At 47.3% G+C, this 15,727-nt stretch overlaps 1 protein-coding gene across 3 annotated transcripts in view; it reads right to left on the bottom strand.

Moving 5' to 3' along the window:
- The window catches only part of CNIH3 (cornichon family AMPA receptor auxiliary protein 3), a 150,619-nt gene that overhangs the window by 10,570 nt on the left and 124,322 nt on the right, over positions 1-15,727 (bottom strand). For all 3 annotated transcript variants that reach the window (XM_069545440.1, XM_069545439.1, XM_069545441.1), the window contains exon 4: positions 2,809-2,921. In XM_069545440.1, the coding sequence (XP_069401541.1) occupies positions 2,809-2,921 (113 nt within the window). The remainder of the gene's footprint in view (positions 1-2,808; positions 2,922-15,727) is intronic.

Genomic DNA, 15,727 nt, shown 5'->3' with positions numbered 1-15,727 from the left:
TTTGTAAAGGACACTTCCCTTCCTCAATCCTTTTTCTTTCATTTTCTGGGTACTTACAAACTGCCAGAACTAGGCTAGATCTGTCAGGGATTCAAAAACATAAGGCTAACTTCCTACTTGCAAGAAAATTGCAGTCACTCCCTTATACACGGAAACGTTCCAAGTGGAACGGCATGGCTAGCTCTCCCTCCGTCCCTTTTGGATAGCCTAAGAATAGCTAAGAATAGTGCACTGATAGCCCTAAGAATTAGTGCACTAACCAAACTTTGGTAAATAAACCACATTTTTGATACCCTGGATTAACAATGCACTGTTTGAATAACTCTGGGACAAATGACTTTTAGAGGGAGAAGAGCCAGCCATCAGGTGACAAAGGCATGACCTGTGTTCCCTGCAGAAATGGCCCTGCCATGTCCCAGCCGAGTGATGCTGGGTTGTGACTTAACCTTGGTAAGTCTTTGTGACCTGTGTGTACCACCCACCCTTCTGTTGTGGATATTGGAGGAGGCAGACATGGAAAGTCTCTGGGTGGGTATGCAATCCATTTTAACACCATAATGTTTCTATTTGACTTCTCTTTAAATTCAGATTTTAGTAGGTTACCTTTACATAAAGGACTTTCATATATAACTGAATCATCTTCCTTCCTCCCTAAACCTGCATCCTGCTCTTGGTCACCTCCTAGCCACCCAGCCTTGACATGCCCCCTCTTTCTCACCTCCTGTTTCCAATTATTGGCCAAATTATGTCCAGTTTACCTCTCCAGACCTCTCCCCCTCTTTTCTCTCCATCCCAACTTCCATTACCTGGGACAAGCCTTCATTCTTTCCACCTGGAATTTCACCAGAACCTCCTAATTAGATTTCGTCCTTAAAATTTCAGCCTCCTGCCCAGCCTTCCCACTGCTGTCAGGGTCACCATCCTAAAAATTGGATCCAGCAATGTCATTTTCCTCTTGGAAAGCTCCTGAGAGTGAGCCATTCCCTACAGAAGAAGCGTTTCCAACTTCCTACCAAGTCATTTCAGACCCTCCACACCTGATCCCCAGCTGTCAACCCCAGCTCTGCTCCCTTTCATCTCAGAACCCCACAGCCAACCACACTGAACAACCGCTGCTCCCCAGAACACCAGGAGCTCTCTTACCTCTGAGCCTTTGCAAAGGCTAGTCCCTTAACCTCGAATGTGCTTTTCCAGATTCCCCAGTGCTGCCCCTCCATTCCTCTACACTCCACCCATGCTCCTCAGACACCTGGTAAGAATATATTTCCCTCCACCACCGGGGTATATATTCCTTGAAGGTAATATTATATTTTACATTCATCTTAGAATGCCCCACAATGTCTGGCCTCTAGTATGTCTTCCATATGTTTGCTAAATGAAGGAGTGAATGTTCTAGACGTGACTGAATACAGGCTATACTGTATGGTATAATGACAATGATTAAATGTTTGTGGGGCACCAAAAGTGTGGCTCGTTTATCTGTACAATTGCATCTTTTACTACTTTGGTATATGCTTCCCCTACCCCCAACCCACCTTCTATACCCATATGGTGATTCTCTTTTACAAAAAGCCCAGATCATATGATCTGATGCATGGTCTTAGCAGGGAATAGAACATTTAAAATCAGAACTGTCCCAGAAAATGCAGCCCATCTGGTAGGTGGGTTATTTTTATTAATATATAATTCATATGCCAAAAAATTCACCTTTTAAAAGTATACAATTCAGTGGTTTTTAATATACTCACAGCATTGTACAACATCACCAGTATCTAATTTCAGAACATCTTCATCGATTTCAAAAGAAAACAGTGTGCCCATCAGCAGTCACTCCTCACTCCCACTCCCTTCCAGCCCCTGGCAATCCCCACTCTCCTTTCCATCTCTATAGATCTGCCGGTTCCAGACATTTCTTATAAATGGCTTTTTGTGATTGGCTTCTTTCCTTGTGGCTCAGCTGGTAAAGAATCCGCCTGCAACGTGGAAGACCTGGGTTCAATCCCTGGGTTGGGAAGATCCCTCGGAGAAGGGGAAGGGTACCACTCCTGGAGAATTCCATGAGGTCGAAGAGTATTCTGGCCTGGAGAATTCCCATGGGGTCGCAAAGAGTCAGACATGACTGAGCAACTTTCACTTCACTTCTTTCACTTGTAATGTTTTCAGGCTTTGTCCATGGTGTTGCATCCATCAGTACTTTATTGGTTTTTATTGCTCAATAACACTCCATTGTAAGGATACATCACATTTAGTTTCTTCATTCATCTTTTGATGGAAACTTGGGTTGTGTCTTTGTTGTTGTTGTTGTTGTTTAGTCGCTAAGTTGTGTCTAACTCTTTGCAACCCCATGGACTGTAGCCAGCCAGACTCCTCTGTCCATGGGGTCTTCCAGGCAAGAAAACTGGAGTGGGGTGCCATTTCCTTCTCCAGGGGATCTTCCTGACCCAGGGATCAAACCCACATTTCTTATGTCTCCAGCATTGGCAGGCGGATTCTAGATTGCTGAGCCACCAGGGAAGCCTTGGTTTTGCCTACTTTGTGGCTACTGTGAATAATGCTATAGCTGCCTTTAACACTGATCTGTGAGGGCTGAGGCTGTGGTTAGTGGAATTTATAGGAAGGACCTTCCCTCACTGGACTTACTGGACTGCTATCTTAGAGCAGCTTGCAGAGAAGGCTTTGGGGTAAGGGTCACCCAGGAAGGGGTGAGAGGAAGGCATAGCTGGCTGGTCCATGTGGAGGGTGTCATCTCTACAGGGCAGGCTGCCCACGCAGGAAAGGGAAGGACGGAGCAGTCCCAAGCAGACTTACCTCCAGAAGTGATAGAAAAGCAGAGGGACATTGAGCCCCAGGGTGAGCCACTCCTGAGCACACAGGAACATGATGCAGAAGAGGCTGTGGATGGAGTATTCTGGCAGCACCAGCTGAAGAGGAAGCAGAGACACAGGCCTGAGTGAGAGGGAGGAGAAGCCACCCCAGCCTCTACAGCAGCTGACGTCTGCCTGGATCCTGCCTCCAACACGCTGCTGACACACAGCCCCTACCCCCGCACAGCATCACAGAGTCACTGCCCCCGGCCATTTCTGGTAAGTTCTCCTCTTTATGTGACCAGAGCCACGCTATATACCTAGCCCTAAATGGACAGAGGCCCTCAGCACCCTACATACCAGAACAGGGCACTTGCTTCACAGGGTCACCCATGGATGACCCCCTGGGAGAAGAAGAAGAGGCCATCCAGCTCCCGTGATGTCTGACCCCGGGCGGGAGGCACTGGAAGAAACACTGATAGGGTTTTCAGTGATTCAACAACTGCGCTGCTCCTGTTTTCCTAGCCCCTATGCATTCACATATAGAGACTCACAGACCTAAAGCAAATATTAATATGTGTGCACGCATCCTAAGTCACTTCAGTTGTATCCAACTATTTAGTTCAAATAAAGGAGAGCTGGGGAAACGGCATTTTGCTTGATGGTGGATGGATCCAAAGGAACCTGAGAGGAGCAACATGTAATGATAAAAGAGGGAAACTTGAACCTCCGGAGGGAAAAGAGTCCGATCCAGATCAAGAAGGGTCAGACGGTAGAAGGTGACCAGCAGGAAGACCAAACCTCCCGACCCCAATCCACCCACACTGGTGTAAATGGTAAAAAGAGCTCAATGACCATGAACCACCCCCTCCTAAGGGTGGTTACATCTTAACAGAAAGTAAAGTTGAAACAGAAATCAAAGTGACTATAAAAGAGAAATCTGGTACCCAGGCAAGTAGCAAGGAAACCCTAAAATAGAGATATAAATATACACCTTTCTCACTCATAGAGGAATAAATATTTAATGAAGGAGTATTTAATGAATGTATACATCTATGTCGGGGTGGGGGGTGGTTAGTCTCTGGGCATTGTTTAGACCATGATGAATGCTTTGGTCCAGCTAGCATATTCTAACCATTCTTCAAGACCTGTCTCAAACACCACTTTCTAATGGAAGCTCTGCCCATCCCACCACACCGCTCCCCCACCCTAAAGGTCTCAGCCCCACAGGATGCTTTCTGACCCTCACCCAGGGGGATTCTCCATGTCCATGATGGAGTCATAACCTTCCTCCCACCTCTCAACACATCTAGATCTCTTCCAGGATCTACTCCACAAGTCTATAAACTGTCCTGGCCAAACTCTATTTTCTAATCTTTTCTCATCTCCATTTGCAAAGTGCTTTTTTGCACTTAGTAGAGACTTAGCAAGTATTTGACAAAATCAATTGAACTGACCATGCACGTAAGGCTGGAGCATGGCTGGCTGGCATCAGGGATGCAGCCTGTGGCCACAAACCAAAATTCCTCTGGATGGGAAACATACTGCCTCTAACTGTCCCGTCTTGGGGAAAGAACACGACCTCGGTCTCTTTCGTCTCTCACTTTAGTCAGATTAGCCAACTGCCCCAGATGACAGATACAGTGAGGGACACGCATTTGAAATAAATACATGCAGAGGCACACGTGGAAGAAATGCATTTTGTAACTAAGTGGCATCTTCTTTCATCTCAAGTCCAGTGAAGAATGAACTGCATTGACCCACATCTTACAAATCTTAGGCAGTAATCCTAGAATCAACATACAAGAGCCAGCAGTGACCTCAGTGGGGGAACTGAGCACAGCCAGCCCCTATGAGCCTGGACCACCTGGTAGAGGGGGTATGTCCTATCATTTCTCCTCCCAGGACCTTGCAGCCATCTTTACCAGCCCCATCTGTGCCCAGCCAAGGCACCGCCTCACCTCCTCCTGCTTAAAGAGAAAATCCCCCTCCTCCCTTCTCCAGTTCTCAGCCTGCCAGCTCCAGGGGGCAGTGGCTGTGACCTCTACTACTTACATCTCTTCATTTTTTAATCATCAATTTCAGACACTTATGCCAAGGTAATTAACATGTTAAGAGACAGCCACCGCGGGCCTGGATCATCCCCGTCTGTAGCTCCAGTGACAAACCTCCAACTGATTACAGGTCCCCCTATTCATCACCATCACTGCTTCTCTCTTCGGAGCTTGATTTATAGTGGAAGCTGCAACCTTCTGAGCAGGGAGGATTCATCACTGTCACCACACCGAGGAAAACTGCTTAATGGAGGCCACCTGGGTCCACAGGGGACACAAGCTGAGAATCCATGCTGCTCTTGGGTTGGCTTCTCCCAGCTGCCTCTGCCTAACACTGAGCAGCACCCTTGCAGGTGGGACAGCAAGGGTGCCCTTTATGTCCACACATTGCTTTTCTCCTGCTTCCCCAGGAGGTCCCTGTTCTGTGGCGGGGACTGTTCCTCCTGGACCCAGTGAACCTCCACCAGGCCACGTGCTCCGGGCCTGCCCACTGGGCATTACTGCTACCCCCCACCCCCTCACCCCACCCCGGCTCCCTTCCACGTACCCCCACCCCTCACACTTCCTGAATCTGCCCTTAGGATGTTACTGGGTGGGGCCGAAGGGCTGTGAGCAGAATTGGCTGGAGGATTTACCAGCCAAGACAAAGCACTCCGGGGTCTCTTTCTCCCCTATGACACAGCAAGGCACACTTAGTTGGAGGGTCCTCCATCATCCTGAAGCCATAAGTGAGGAGAGAGGTGCTGGGGCAGCTGGGGATGGACAACCAGCATGAACAAGAAAGAAATGCCGTTTGGAGGGTTTGGTTCGGTTTGTGTTTTTGCTGTTGTTGGGTGTTTTGTTTTGCTTTTTGTGGTTGTTTGGTTTGTTTATGTGGCCCAGCCATGCAGCATGCAGGATCTTAGTTCCCTGATTGGGATTCCAATCCACCTGCAGTCTTAACCACTGCACTGCATCCTATGCTACTGAGATTCGGGAGCTGTTTCTTACCGTAGCATCATTTAACCCATCTTGTCTGGTACAGAATGAGTAATCAGAGGGAAGAGCAAAGTGGCGACTCCTCCTGATGAGCAGCCTGCCCTTGCTTTCACCAGCATTGGGTACACTGAGGCAGGGGCTGAATGATCACCAAGTGGGCATAATGCTTATTTTCCATGTGGGCTGTTTGGACTAGCTGTCCCATCCCAACCCTGCTTATCTCACTCTTCTACAAAGACTGTCCCTGCATCTCCTGAGCCAACTACAGGAACACTGAGGGGAGCACTGACTGTCCCGCCACCATCCTGAGTCATCCCCTTCAATGGAAAAGACTGTTTCCTTAATAAGACGAGCTGTTGAATGGTGCCAATCTCATTCTTTCATACAACACACAGAGGAACTGCTTCACACAGGCCCCAGTCTATTGAATTCCTGTGTCTCCTTACGCCTTGCTTTACAGAGTCATAAATACTAACTAAGTGGTCTCGATATAGGTCTTGTGAGATTGCTGAAAAGACTGCAATTCACTCCAACCAGGGGGGCTCACAGAAGGCTTCGTCATCAAGGCGGAATCCAGGAAACTTGAAAGGATGAGTAAAACCTAACCACATGAGGAAGCTAGAAGTCAGCCCTCCAGGAACAGGAAATGATGGGGCAAGAGAGAGAGGTGACAGTCACCACCTGGGTGGGTTCTTCACAAGCCCACCTAACAGGCTACTTAGTCACCACTGAGTGGATTAAGGCCCGGCCTGATGCGAGCCAAGTTCTGGGTAAATGTTCATTTTATTCCCCTCCGGCTGGGACCCAGCTTTCTCATCCCCCAGGGCTGCAGCCTTTGTGTGTCGCCACCATAAACTGCAGAGTACGGGCTGGTCAGGAGAGTACAATGACAACACGGCCTCCTGCCACTCCATCCTGCCCTGATGCTCGCAGAGGCCAAGTATCAGGTGAAGTTCTCAGAGCACACTAGCAAAGCTCAGCCACTTGTCAGTGAAGACCTCAAAGGGTTCACCCCACCTTTCCCCCCGCCCCCCAGCTTCTTCCATGGCCTCTAAGAGGATGGATGCGGTGTCTGGTGAGGATCACCTATCCTGACTCCCTGCCCAGATTCTAGTCCTCAATTTCCAATTCCTGGCAGATGCTTCCATCCAGATAAGTTTGCAACCACCTGGTGCTGAAAGCTCAATCTCCTCCCAGCACCTGTAAACTTTATCTCCTAAATGTCCAATTTCTGCTAACAATAGCCATCTCTGGCTTATCTGTCTCATCCATTTCTCACGCCACTGTTTCCAAATTTTGCCATTTCTTCTTCACAGCCACTTGGATGTTTTCCCTTTTTTAATTTCTACTGCCCCCTACTGGTCTACTTCCCCTACTGGAGAATGGGCCCCAGCACATTCTCCCAAGGCTGGTGCAAGAACCTTCTAGCAGGTTTCTGTCCCTGGACACCGCTCTGTCCAGCAGAGCAGCTACTGCTTCTCTCTCCACTCAGCTCAGCTCTAAATTTTCATCCACCACCTGTTTCCCCCAGGAATTTTATTTTCTTTCTACTTAAGCATCATCTCATTCATTCATATATCCATTCATTAGCTGCTTTAGCCCACAAGTGATTTGCAACTGAAGAAAGCTGAGCACTGAAGAATTGATGCTTTTGAACTGTGGTGTTGGAGAAGACTCTTGAGAGTCCCTTGGACTGCAAGGAGATCCAACCAGTCCATTCTAAAGGAGATCAGTCCTTTCTTTGGAAGGAATGATGCTAAAGCTGAAACTCCAATACTTTGGCCACCTCATGCAAAGAGTTGACTCATTGGAAAAGACTCTGATGCTGGGAGGGATTGGGGGCAGGAGGAGAAGGGGACGACAGAGGATGAGATGGCTGGATGGCATCACTGACTCGATGCTCATGAGTTTGGGTGAACTCCGGGAGTTGGTGATGGACAGGAAGGCCTGGCGTCCTGCAATTCATGGGGTCGCAAAGAGTCGGACATGACTGAGCAACTGAACTGAACCAAATTGAAAAACCTTTACTCATGATGGGAGAATACTGTAATAATGTATCGATGTCTGTCTTATTTCACTGTGGTGGAGAAGGGCCTAGGAGCAGGAAGAGAATCTCTTCTAACCCCTAAAGGGAGAGAAAAGAGAGAGGGAATGCTTGGAGTTGAAGCAAAGGAATCAAGCTCCCTAGGGAGAGAGTGGATTCCCTAAGACGGGGGAGGAGGAGATGGCAAAGGTGGTACCAAGCATCCCTAGTGGTAGGGATGCACTCCTGGATCCCACCAGCATCCCAGTGGGACAGGATTTCTGAGGGGCTGGGATAAGCCTGGCTGGGGCCAAACACCCCAAGAGCCAAGCCATAGAAGCCACAGGGAAGGTCCCAGGGCGTGTGTAGCTTGAAGGGAGTGTCAGCTGTGAGACCATCCATCTCTCAATGAAACCTGTTGACTCAGACAACAAGCTTTTCTGCTGTGATCACATTGGGCTAAAAATATTAGCCCACTATCTCAATGTGTTATATAAATTCTTACCAGTTACATAATGATCGACGGTGTGATACTGAGAAAAACTTATTTCCCTCATCTGTAAATGCCAACGTGTGCGGCCTACCAACAAAGTTGCTAGAAGGGACTCAGGGTGTTCTGTGACAGTGCTCTCAAGGCGGAAGAAGCATCAAAGAAAGAAAGATGTCGTTGTGGAGACAAACGTGATCATCACCTTTGTTACCAGTTACATATGAGCTTGAGTCTCCATCCGATCTCCTCTGACCTTCCCCCACTCTGATTAAACCAAGCTTCCAGCTTCACCAAATGGGAAGAAAAACCCACAGTTTAACAGCCTGCTCCAGTCCTTGCCTGTTTTCAACAACAACCCAGTTCCCTGTGTGTCTGTCCTGAGGTTTATCTGCCCCAGGAGCCAGTGACTATGAAGAAGAAGAAAAGATAATGTCTCTTTCATTTGATTGTCCAGCCCACACCAGACTGGCCCTAAAACAGAGATGCCCTTCTGGGATGAGCAGGGCAGAGGCAATCTTCTCATAGATATCCAGCATGGGGATCTGTTCTCCAATTGTCCCGAAATGAACCATCGTGCACATAATTCACATGAGGAGGAGGAGACAGCAGGATAAGAGGCATACGATGGCAGCTCAGGAACCTGGGATTTTGCTAAACTGGAAGACTATAAAACAGCATCTAGGCACTGTCAGGAAACCTTATTCTGTCTTAGTCCCTTTGCTCAAAGGAAGTCAATTTCTCTTTAGTTGCTCCGGGTAAAGCTCTCCTGGCATGCTGCAGTCCATGGGGTCACAAAGAGGCAGACAGATTTAGTGACTGAACAACAACATAGCTCTCCTGGAGAAGGCGCTGCCCCGTAGCAGGGAGGCAAGGGCCTGCACCAGACTGGGGCCAAGGAGGGCCACCCAGACTCGCCAGTCAGCACCCCCAGAGGCAAGGCTTCCCTGCAGCCTCTGCTCCCTCCGGTGGAGGGCTGGCATCCCAACCACAGATGGCACAATTAAGGAAGAACATCCCAACAGCTCAGACTTGGGATAGGCCAGCTGGAGTGTTGCCTATTTGATAATGCTGGCACATCAAACTGTTTGACCTCCTGGATTCTGCATCAATGTTTATCCAGTATTTTTATGGGGAAAGCAGATGACTCTGGTACATATGCAACCTAGCCAAATAAAAATGCAATTAGAATTGTAATTAAAGTCACCATAAAATTAGGGGGAGGTGATGATAAATTAGGAGGTTAAGATTAACAGATATACACTGCTATATATAAAATAAACAACAAGGACTGACTGGATAGCACAGGGAATTATATTCAATATCTTGTAATAACCTACAATGGAAAAATAATCTGAAAAGTGTATATGTGTTACATATATATAACATATATATTACATATATACATTATACAAACACACACACGTATATGTGCTGTGCTGTGCTAAATCACTTCAGTTCAGTTCAGTTCAGTCACTCAGTCGTGTCTGACTCTTTGCGACCCCATGAATCACAGCACGCCAGGCCTCCCTGTCCATCACCAACTCCCGGAGTTCACTCAGACTCACGTCCATCGAGTCAGTGATGCCATCCAGCCATCTCATCCTCTGTCGTCCCCTTCTCCTCCTGCCCCCAATCCCTCCCAGCATCAGAGTCTTTTCCAATGAGTCAACTCTTCGCATGAGGTGGCCAAAGTACTGGAGTTTCAGCTTTAGCATCATTCCTTCCAAAGAAATCCCAGGGCTGATCTCCTTCAGAATGGACTGGTTGGATCTCTGTCATGTCCAATTCTCTGTGACTCCATGGACTGTAGTCTGCCAGGCTCCTCTATCCGTGAGATTCTCCTGGCAAGAACACTGGAGTGGGTTGCCATGCCCTCCTCCGGGGATCTTTCCGACCCAGGGATCAAACCTGCATCTCTCACATCTCCTGACTTGCAGGTGGGTTCTTTACTACTAGCACCACCTAGGAAACATATATATATATTTATAAACTGCATCTATATATAAATTGTATTCCTGTGCTATACAAAAAAGATCTTCATCATCCAGATAACCACGATGGTGTGATCATTCACCTAAAGCCAGACATCCCGGAATGTGAAATCAAGCGGGCCTTAGGAAGCATCACTATGAACAAAGCTAGTGGAGGTGATGGAATTCCAGTTGAGCTTTTTCAAATTAAAAGATGATCCTATGAAAGTGCTGCACTCAATATGCCAGGAAATTTGGAAAACTCAGCAGTGGTCACTGGACTGGAAAAGGTCAGTTTTCAAGGTCACTTTTCATTCCAATCCCAGAGAAAGGTAATGCCCCAAAATGTTCAAACTACTGCACAATTGCACTTATCTCAAATGCTTGCAAAGTAATGCTCAAAATTCTCCAAGCCAGGCTTCAACAGTACGTGAACCATGAATTGCCAGATGTTCAAGCTGGATTTAGAAAAGCCAGAGGAACCAGAGATCAAATTGCCAACATCCATTGGATCATAGAAAAAGCAAGAGAGTTCCAGAAAACCGTCTACTTCTGCTTTATTGATTACGCCAAAGCCTTTGACTGTGTAGATCACAACAAACTGTGGGAAATTCTTCAAGAGATGGGAATACCAGGCCACCCAACCTGCCTCCTGAGAAATCTGTATGCAGGTCACAAAGTGACAGTTAGAACCAGACATGGAACAACAGACTGGTTCCAAATTTGGAAAGGAGTACATCAAGGCTGTATACTGTCATCTTGCATATTTAACTTCTATGACGAGTACATCATGTGAAATGCTGGGCTGGATGAAGCACAAGCTAGAATCAAGATTTCCAGGAGAATTATCAATAACCTCAGATACGCAGAGGACACACTTCTGGCAGGAAGTGAAGAGGAACGAAACAGCCTCTTGATGAAGGTGAAAGAGGAGACTGAAAAAGCTGGCTTAAAACTCAGCATCCAGAAAACTAAGATCACAGCATCCAGTCCCATCAATTAATGGCAAATAGATGGGGAAACAGTGGAAACAGTGTCAGATTTTATTTTGGGGGGCTCCAAAATCACTGCAGATGGTGACTGCAGCCATGAAATTAAAAGATCCTTGCTCCTTGAAAGAAAAGCTATGACTAACCTAGACAACATACTAAAAAGCAGAGACATTATTTTGCTGACCAAGGTCCGTCTAGTCAAAGCTATGGTTTTTCCAGTGGTCATGTATAGACGTGAGAGTTGGACTATAAAGAAAGCTGAGCACCAAAGAATGGATGCTTTTGAACTGTGGTGTTGGAGAAGACTCTTGAGAGTCCCTTGGATTGCAAGATCAAACTAGTCAATCCTAAAGGAAATCAACCCCGAATATTCATTGGAAGGACTGATGCTGAAGCTGAAACTCCAAAACTTTGGCCACCTGATGCGAAGAACTGACTCATTTGAAAAGACTTTCATGCTGGCAAAGATTGAAGGCAGGAGAAGGAGATACAGAGGATGAGATGGTTGGATGGCATCACTGATCCAATGGACTTGAGTTTGAGCAAGCTCTGGGAGTTGGTGATGGACAGGGAGGCCTGGCATGCTGCAGTCCATGGGGTTGCAAAGAGTCGGACATGACTGAACAACTGAACTGAACTGAAACTGAATCACTTTGCTCTACACCAGAAACTAATACAACACTGCAAAAAAAGAAAAAGAAAAAGTCGCCATGAAATCAATCTGACAGATGCCAACTGTATGTATGCACACCAGGAACTGCAGGCATGGCTCTGTGCCCTTTGCTGCCAGCACGTCTCCCAAATGCCTGGGCCAAGTATTGCTTTGCCCTTGTCAGAGTCAGGATCAGACCCTCACATCCAATCCCAGGAGACAGAGCCAGGCCTCAAGGGAACCAGGCACCGATCATTTCCCCATGAGCCTGTTCCGCAGGAACACAGGGGAAATAAGGGGAGACAGTAGGAGAAGGAGACTCTGTCTGAGTGACCCAGGGCCTGGACAGCGATTCCCAAATGGTATGGTACTTCTCAATCACCTGAGGGTTTTGCTAAAATGCAGATGGCAGGGCCCCACATCGAGCATTTCAGATTCAGTAGGTCTGGGTGAGGTTTAAGAATCTGCCTTTCTAACTAGCTCCCACGTGAACCACTGAGAACCTCGGGCCTCAGAGTGTGGCCATAGGACCATCATCAGCACCACCTGGGAGCTTATTAGAAACACAGAATTTAGGCTGCATCCAGCCTGCTGAATAAGAACTTGGTGAATTCTAACAAGATCCCCAGGGGATCTGTATGCACAGTAAAGTCTAAGAAATGGCTGCTTACCACTGATTCCCAAAAGAGGGCCCTCCAGCCACCTGCAGCAGAACACCTGGGACACTTGTTTAAAATGCAGATTTCTGAGTTCTACACCCATCTACTTCTAAGATAAACTCTCTAGCCAAGAATCTGCAATTTTCAGAAGCATCCCAGTTGATGTTCTTAAACACTGGAGCTGAGATTCATAGCCAAGAGTTTGAAGAACACAAAGGGCAGAGGCTTCCATTTTCAAGACCCTGGGTTCCAGTCTCCCAGCAGGGCGGTGACAGTCCAGCGCTCACAGAGTAATGCTTACTAACTACTGCTCGTGGACTTGAGTCTGCACAGGTAGTATATGCAGATAAGGGTGGTAGTGTCTGGCTCCCGGCTCTCCAAGCCACTGCCAAGTGGGAGAATCCCCATGAGGCTCCCTGAGAAATCAAGGCCGTGGTGTCTAACCTTGGAGGGTTAGCCTTGGCATCTTCCAGGGATGGAGGTCATCTCTCCAGCCTCCTCTCCCCTCTAGAACCTTGCAGCCTCTATTTCCCACCATCCTCTCTCTGTCCCCAGCAGGTGATCCCCTGACCTTCAATGTTACACACAATCTCCTCCTGCCCATCTATGGCCTTCCTTGGGTCTCAGTGGACTTTCTAGACCTGGGAGATGACTGGTTTGTTTTAGGACCAAACCTTTGGGGTTCCAGTCCTGCCCTGCCCACACCTCCCAGCCTGCCTTTATCACCATTTTCAGGCAGCTTCAAGACACATTTGAATTTCAAAAGCCTCTCTGCCAGTTTCCTCACATACTTGTTAAATTACTAAACTACCTATGAGCCCACTCAAGGAGGAGGTGAGAATAAAAGCACGCTCTCAAATAATGCCATATTTTTAAAGGGACAAAATTCTCCTACAACTAGCTGGCAATTCAAAGACATCTTAAGCTAACACTTGTAGCTACCCACTCCTTTCTTTCTTTCTCTAAGCCAGGGATGAGAAGAGTGGGAATTGTTGTGTTCAGAATACAGGGAGTGATTAGGCAAAAGTTCAGATTGTTTGAGAGGAGAGAGACAAACAGAAGGGAAAGTTCTAGAATGAAAAGGGCAGAGGGCTAAGTGATTGACAAGCCTTCCAGCGCGGAAGAGCTCCACTTATGCACTCAGTCAGTAAATATTTATTATAAGCCCTTGGGTGCATGCTAAGTCACTTCAGTGGTGTCCAACTCTGTGATACTATGGGCTGTAGCCCATCAGGCTCTTCTGTCGATGGGATTCTCTGGGCAAGATTACTGGAGTGGGTTGCCAAGCCCTCCTCCAGGGGATCTTCCTGACCCGGGGATCAAACCTGCGTCTCTTGTGTCTCCTGTACTGGCAGATGGGTTCTTTATGACTAGCACCACCTGGGAAGCCCATAAGCCCTTTCTAGGCAGTGAACGCAAAGCAGTCTAGTTGAAGGAGACTGGCGTGTAAGTGAGCATGGAAACCACGGATTCTCCAGCACAACAAATGAGAGCTGAGGTACAGAGGCAGCATGGAAGCAGCATGAGGAAGGAAGAAAGGAAAGAAGAAACATCCACTCTGAATGAGGAGTTGAAGGAGGGCTTCCTGGAAGAGGATGGCCTCTGAATTGAGATTTAGAAGATTAGCTGTATGAGGAAAAGCAGAATACTCAAGCTGGGAGCCAGTTGAGGGGTTAGATGATTAGATGGGAGAAGAGAGGAGAGGATTACTCTCAGAAATCTTCAACAGCTAGGTGATGAAATTGGAAGAGAAAATGTTTTGCAGAGGGCAAAATAAGGGCTCAGGACTGGCCAGTGTTTGAGAAGTCTGTAGGAGAGTTGAGTGTGGAGGATTGGTCCTCAGAAGAAGGACTTGGAGGTTATAGAAACACTGATGGTAAACGAAATTAGGATTGCCTGGTAGGAGAGTGCAGAGTGAGATGAGATCAAGAACAAAGTCCAGGTTAAAGTCCTTAGGTTCACTAATATTCAAGGGGTAAGCAGGCCAAGAAGGCTAATAACAGAGGGCAACCAGACAGGCAGGAGGAGGACCAGAGGGCACAGGGTCATAAAGCCAGGGGATCTTGGTGGTTAGAGATGGAAGGAGAAATGGGCAGCCAAACACTGCTGGGGGAGATGAACATCATGGGAGGGAAAGATGCCCACTCGATTCAGGGACAGGGAAGAGACAGCCATTTCATTCACTGTGAAAAAGAGCCTGGTGAAGAGCAATAGCTGGGCGCATGGGGATAAGGGCTTTGTTTTTTGTCTGTTTTCTGGAAGGCACATGAGATAAACAAAATTTCATATGGATATGGACAAGTTCTACAGTAATAGTGATCCCATCCCTCACCAGATAAAGTGACATGAATCTCTGGATTGGCCCAAAGACTGAACAGCAGGTGGAAAAGGGTTTGTTTTTTTAATCAAACAGTCAACTTTCTGGTGAATTTCTGGAATGCAGACAATCCATTTGAAAGCTGGGGACAGCCCGTGCTTCTTCTGTAGCCCCTGCAGTTCTGAGGAATAGTGTTGCCAGGTGTCCTAGAGTAGGTGTTTGATAATAACTCATCCATGAGTGGATGAATGGGGTGACCCTGAGGTCCCTCTAATCACTTCTCTATGGAATTTCAATTGTGGCCAGCTCATTCATTCCATCCACTCATTCAACAGACATTATTCAGGGGCTAGCCTGTATCAGAGCCTGGGCCAGCCAGAACTTATACCACCTCACACAGCGAACGTGTGGGAGGCACAAACAAGTCCTTCAAAACACAACCTCCTGCCACCTGGGAAGTGCAAAGCAGGCAGCTCTCCACACTCCTTGCAAAGTAAGGATCCTGTGTGTGTTTACTTCCATGCAAAGAGCAAAGGAAATGGGCCAGTACATGTCTCCTCTTGACTCCTCACTATCTTTCACATTTTCCCTGGTGCCTATAAGAAATCTGTCTCAATAAGATGATTTGCAGTGAGTTTAAGGAATGAAGGGGTCTTAGGAAAGTATATATTTTTGTGAAGCTGTGCTGATAGAGAACTCTGGAAATGTTTGACTAAAATATAAGGGCTGGTGTTATCCTGTCTGTGACTCCCAAGCTGATGTATGGAGGCTGCTTTAATTTCAGGGAG

Source organism: Ovis canadensis, chromosome 12 (assembly GCF_042477335.2).
Source record: "Ovis canadensis isolate MfBH-ARS-UI-01 breed Bighorn chromosome 12, ARS-UI_OviCan_v2, whole genome shotgun sequence".
Taxonomy (NCBI): domain Eukaryota; kingdom Metazoa; phylum Chordata; class Mammalia; order Artiodactyla; family Bovidae; genus Ovis; species Ovis canadensis.
This window is presented reverse-complemented; position numbering and strand designations above follow the sequence as displayed.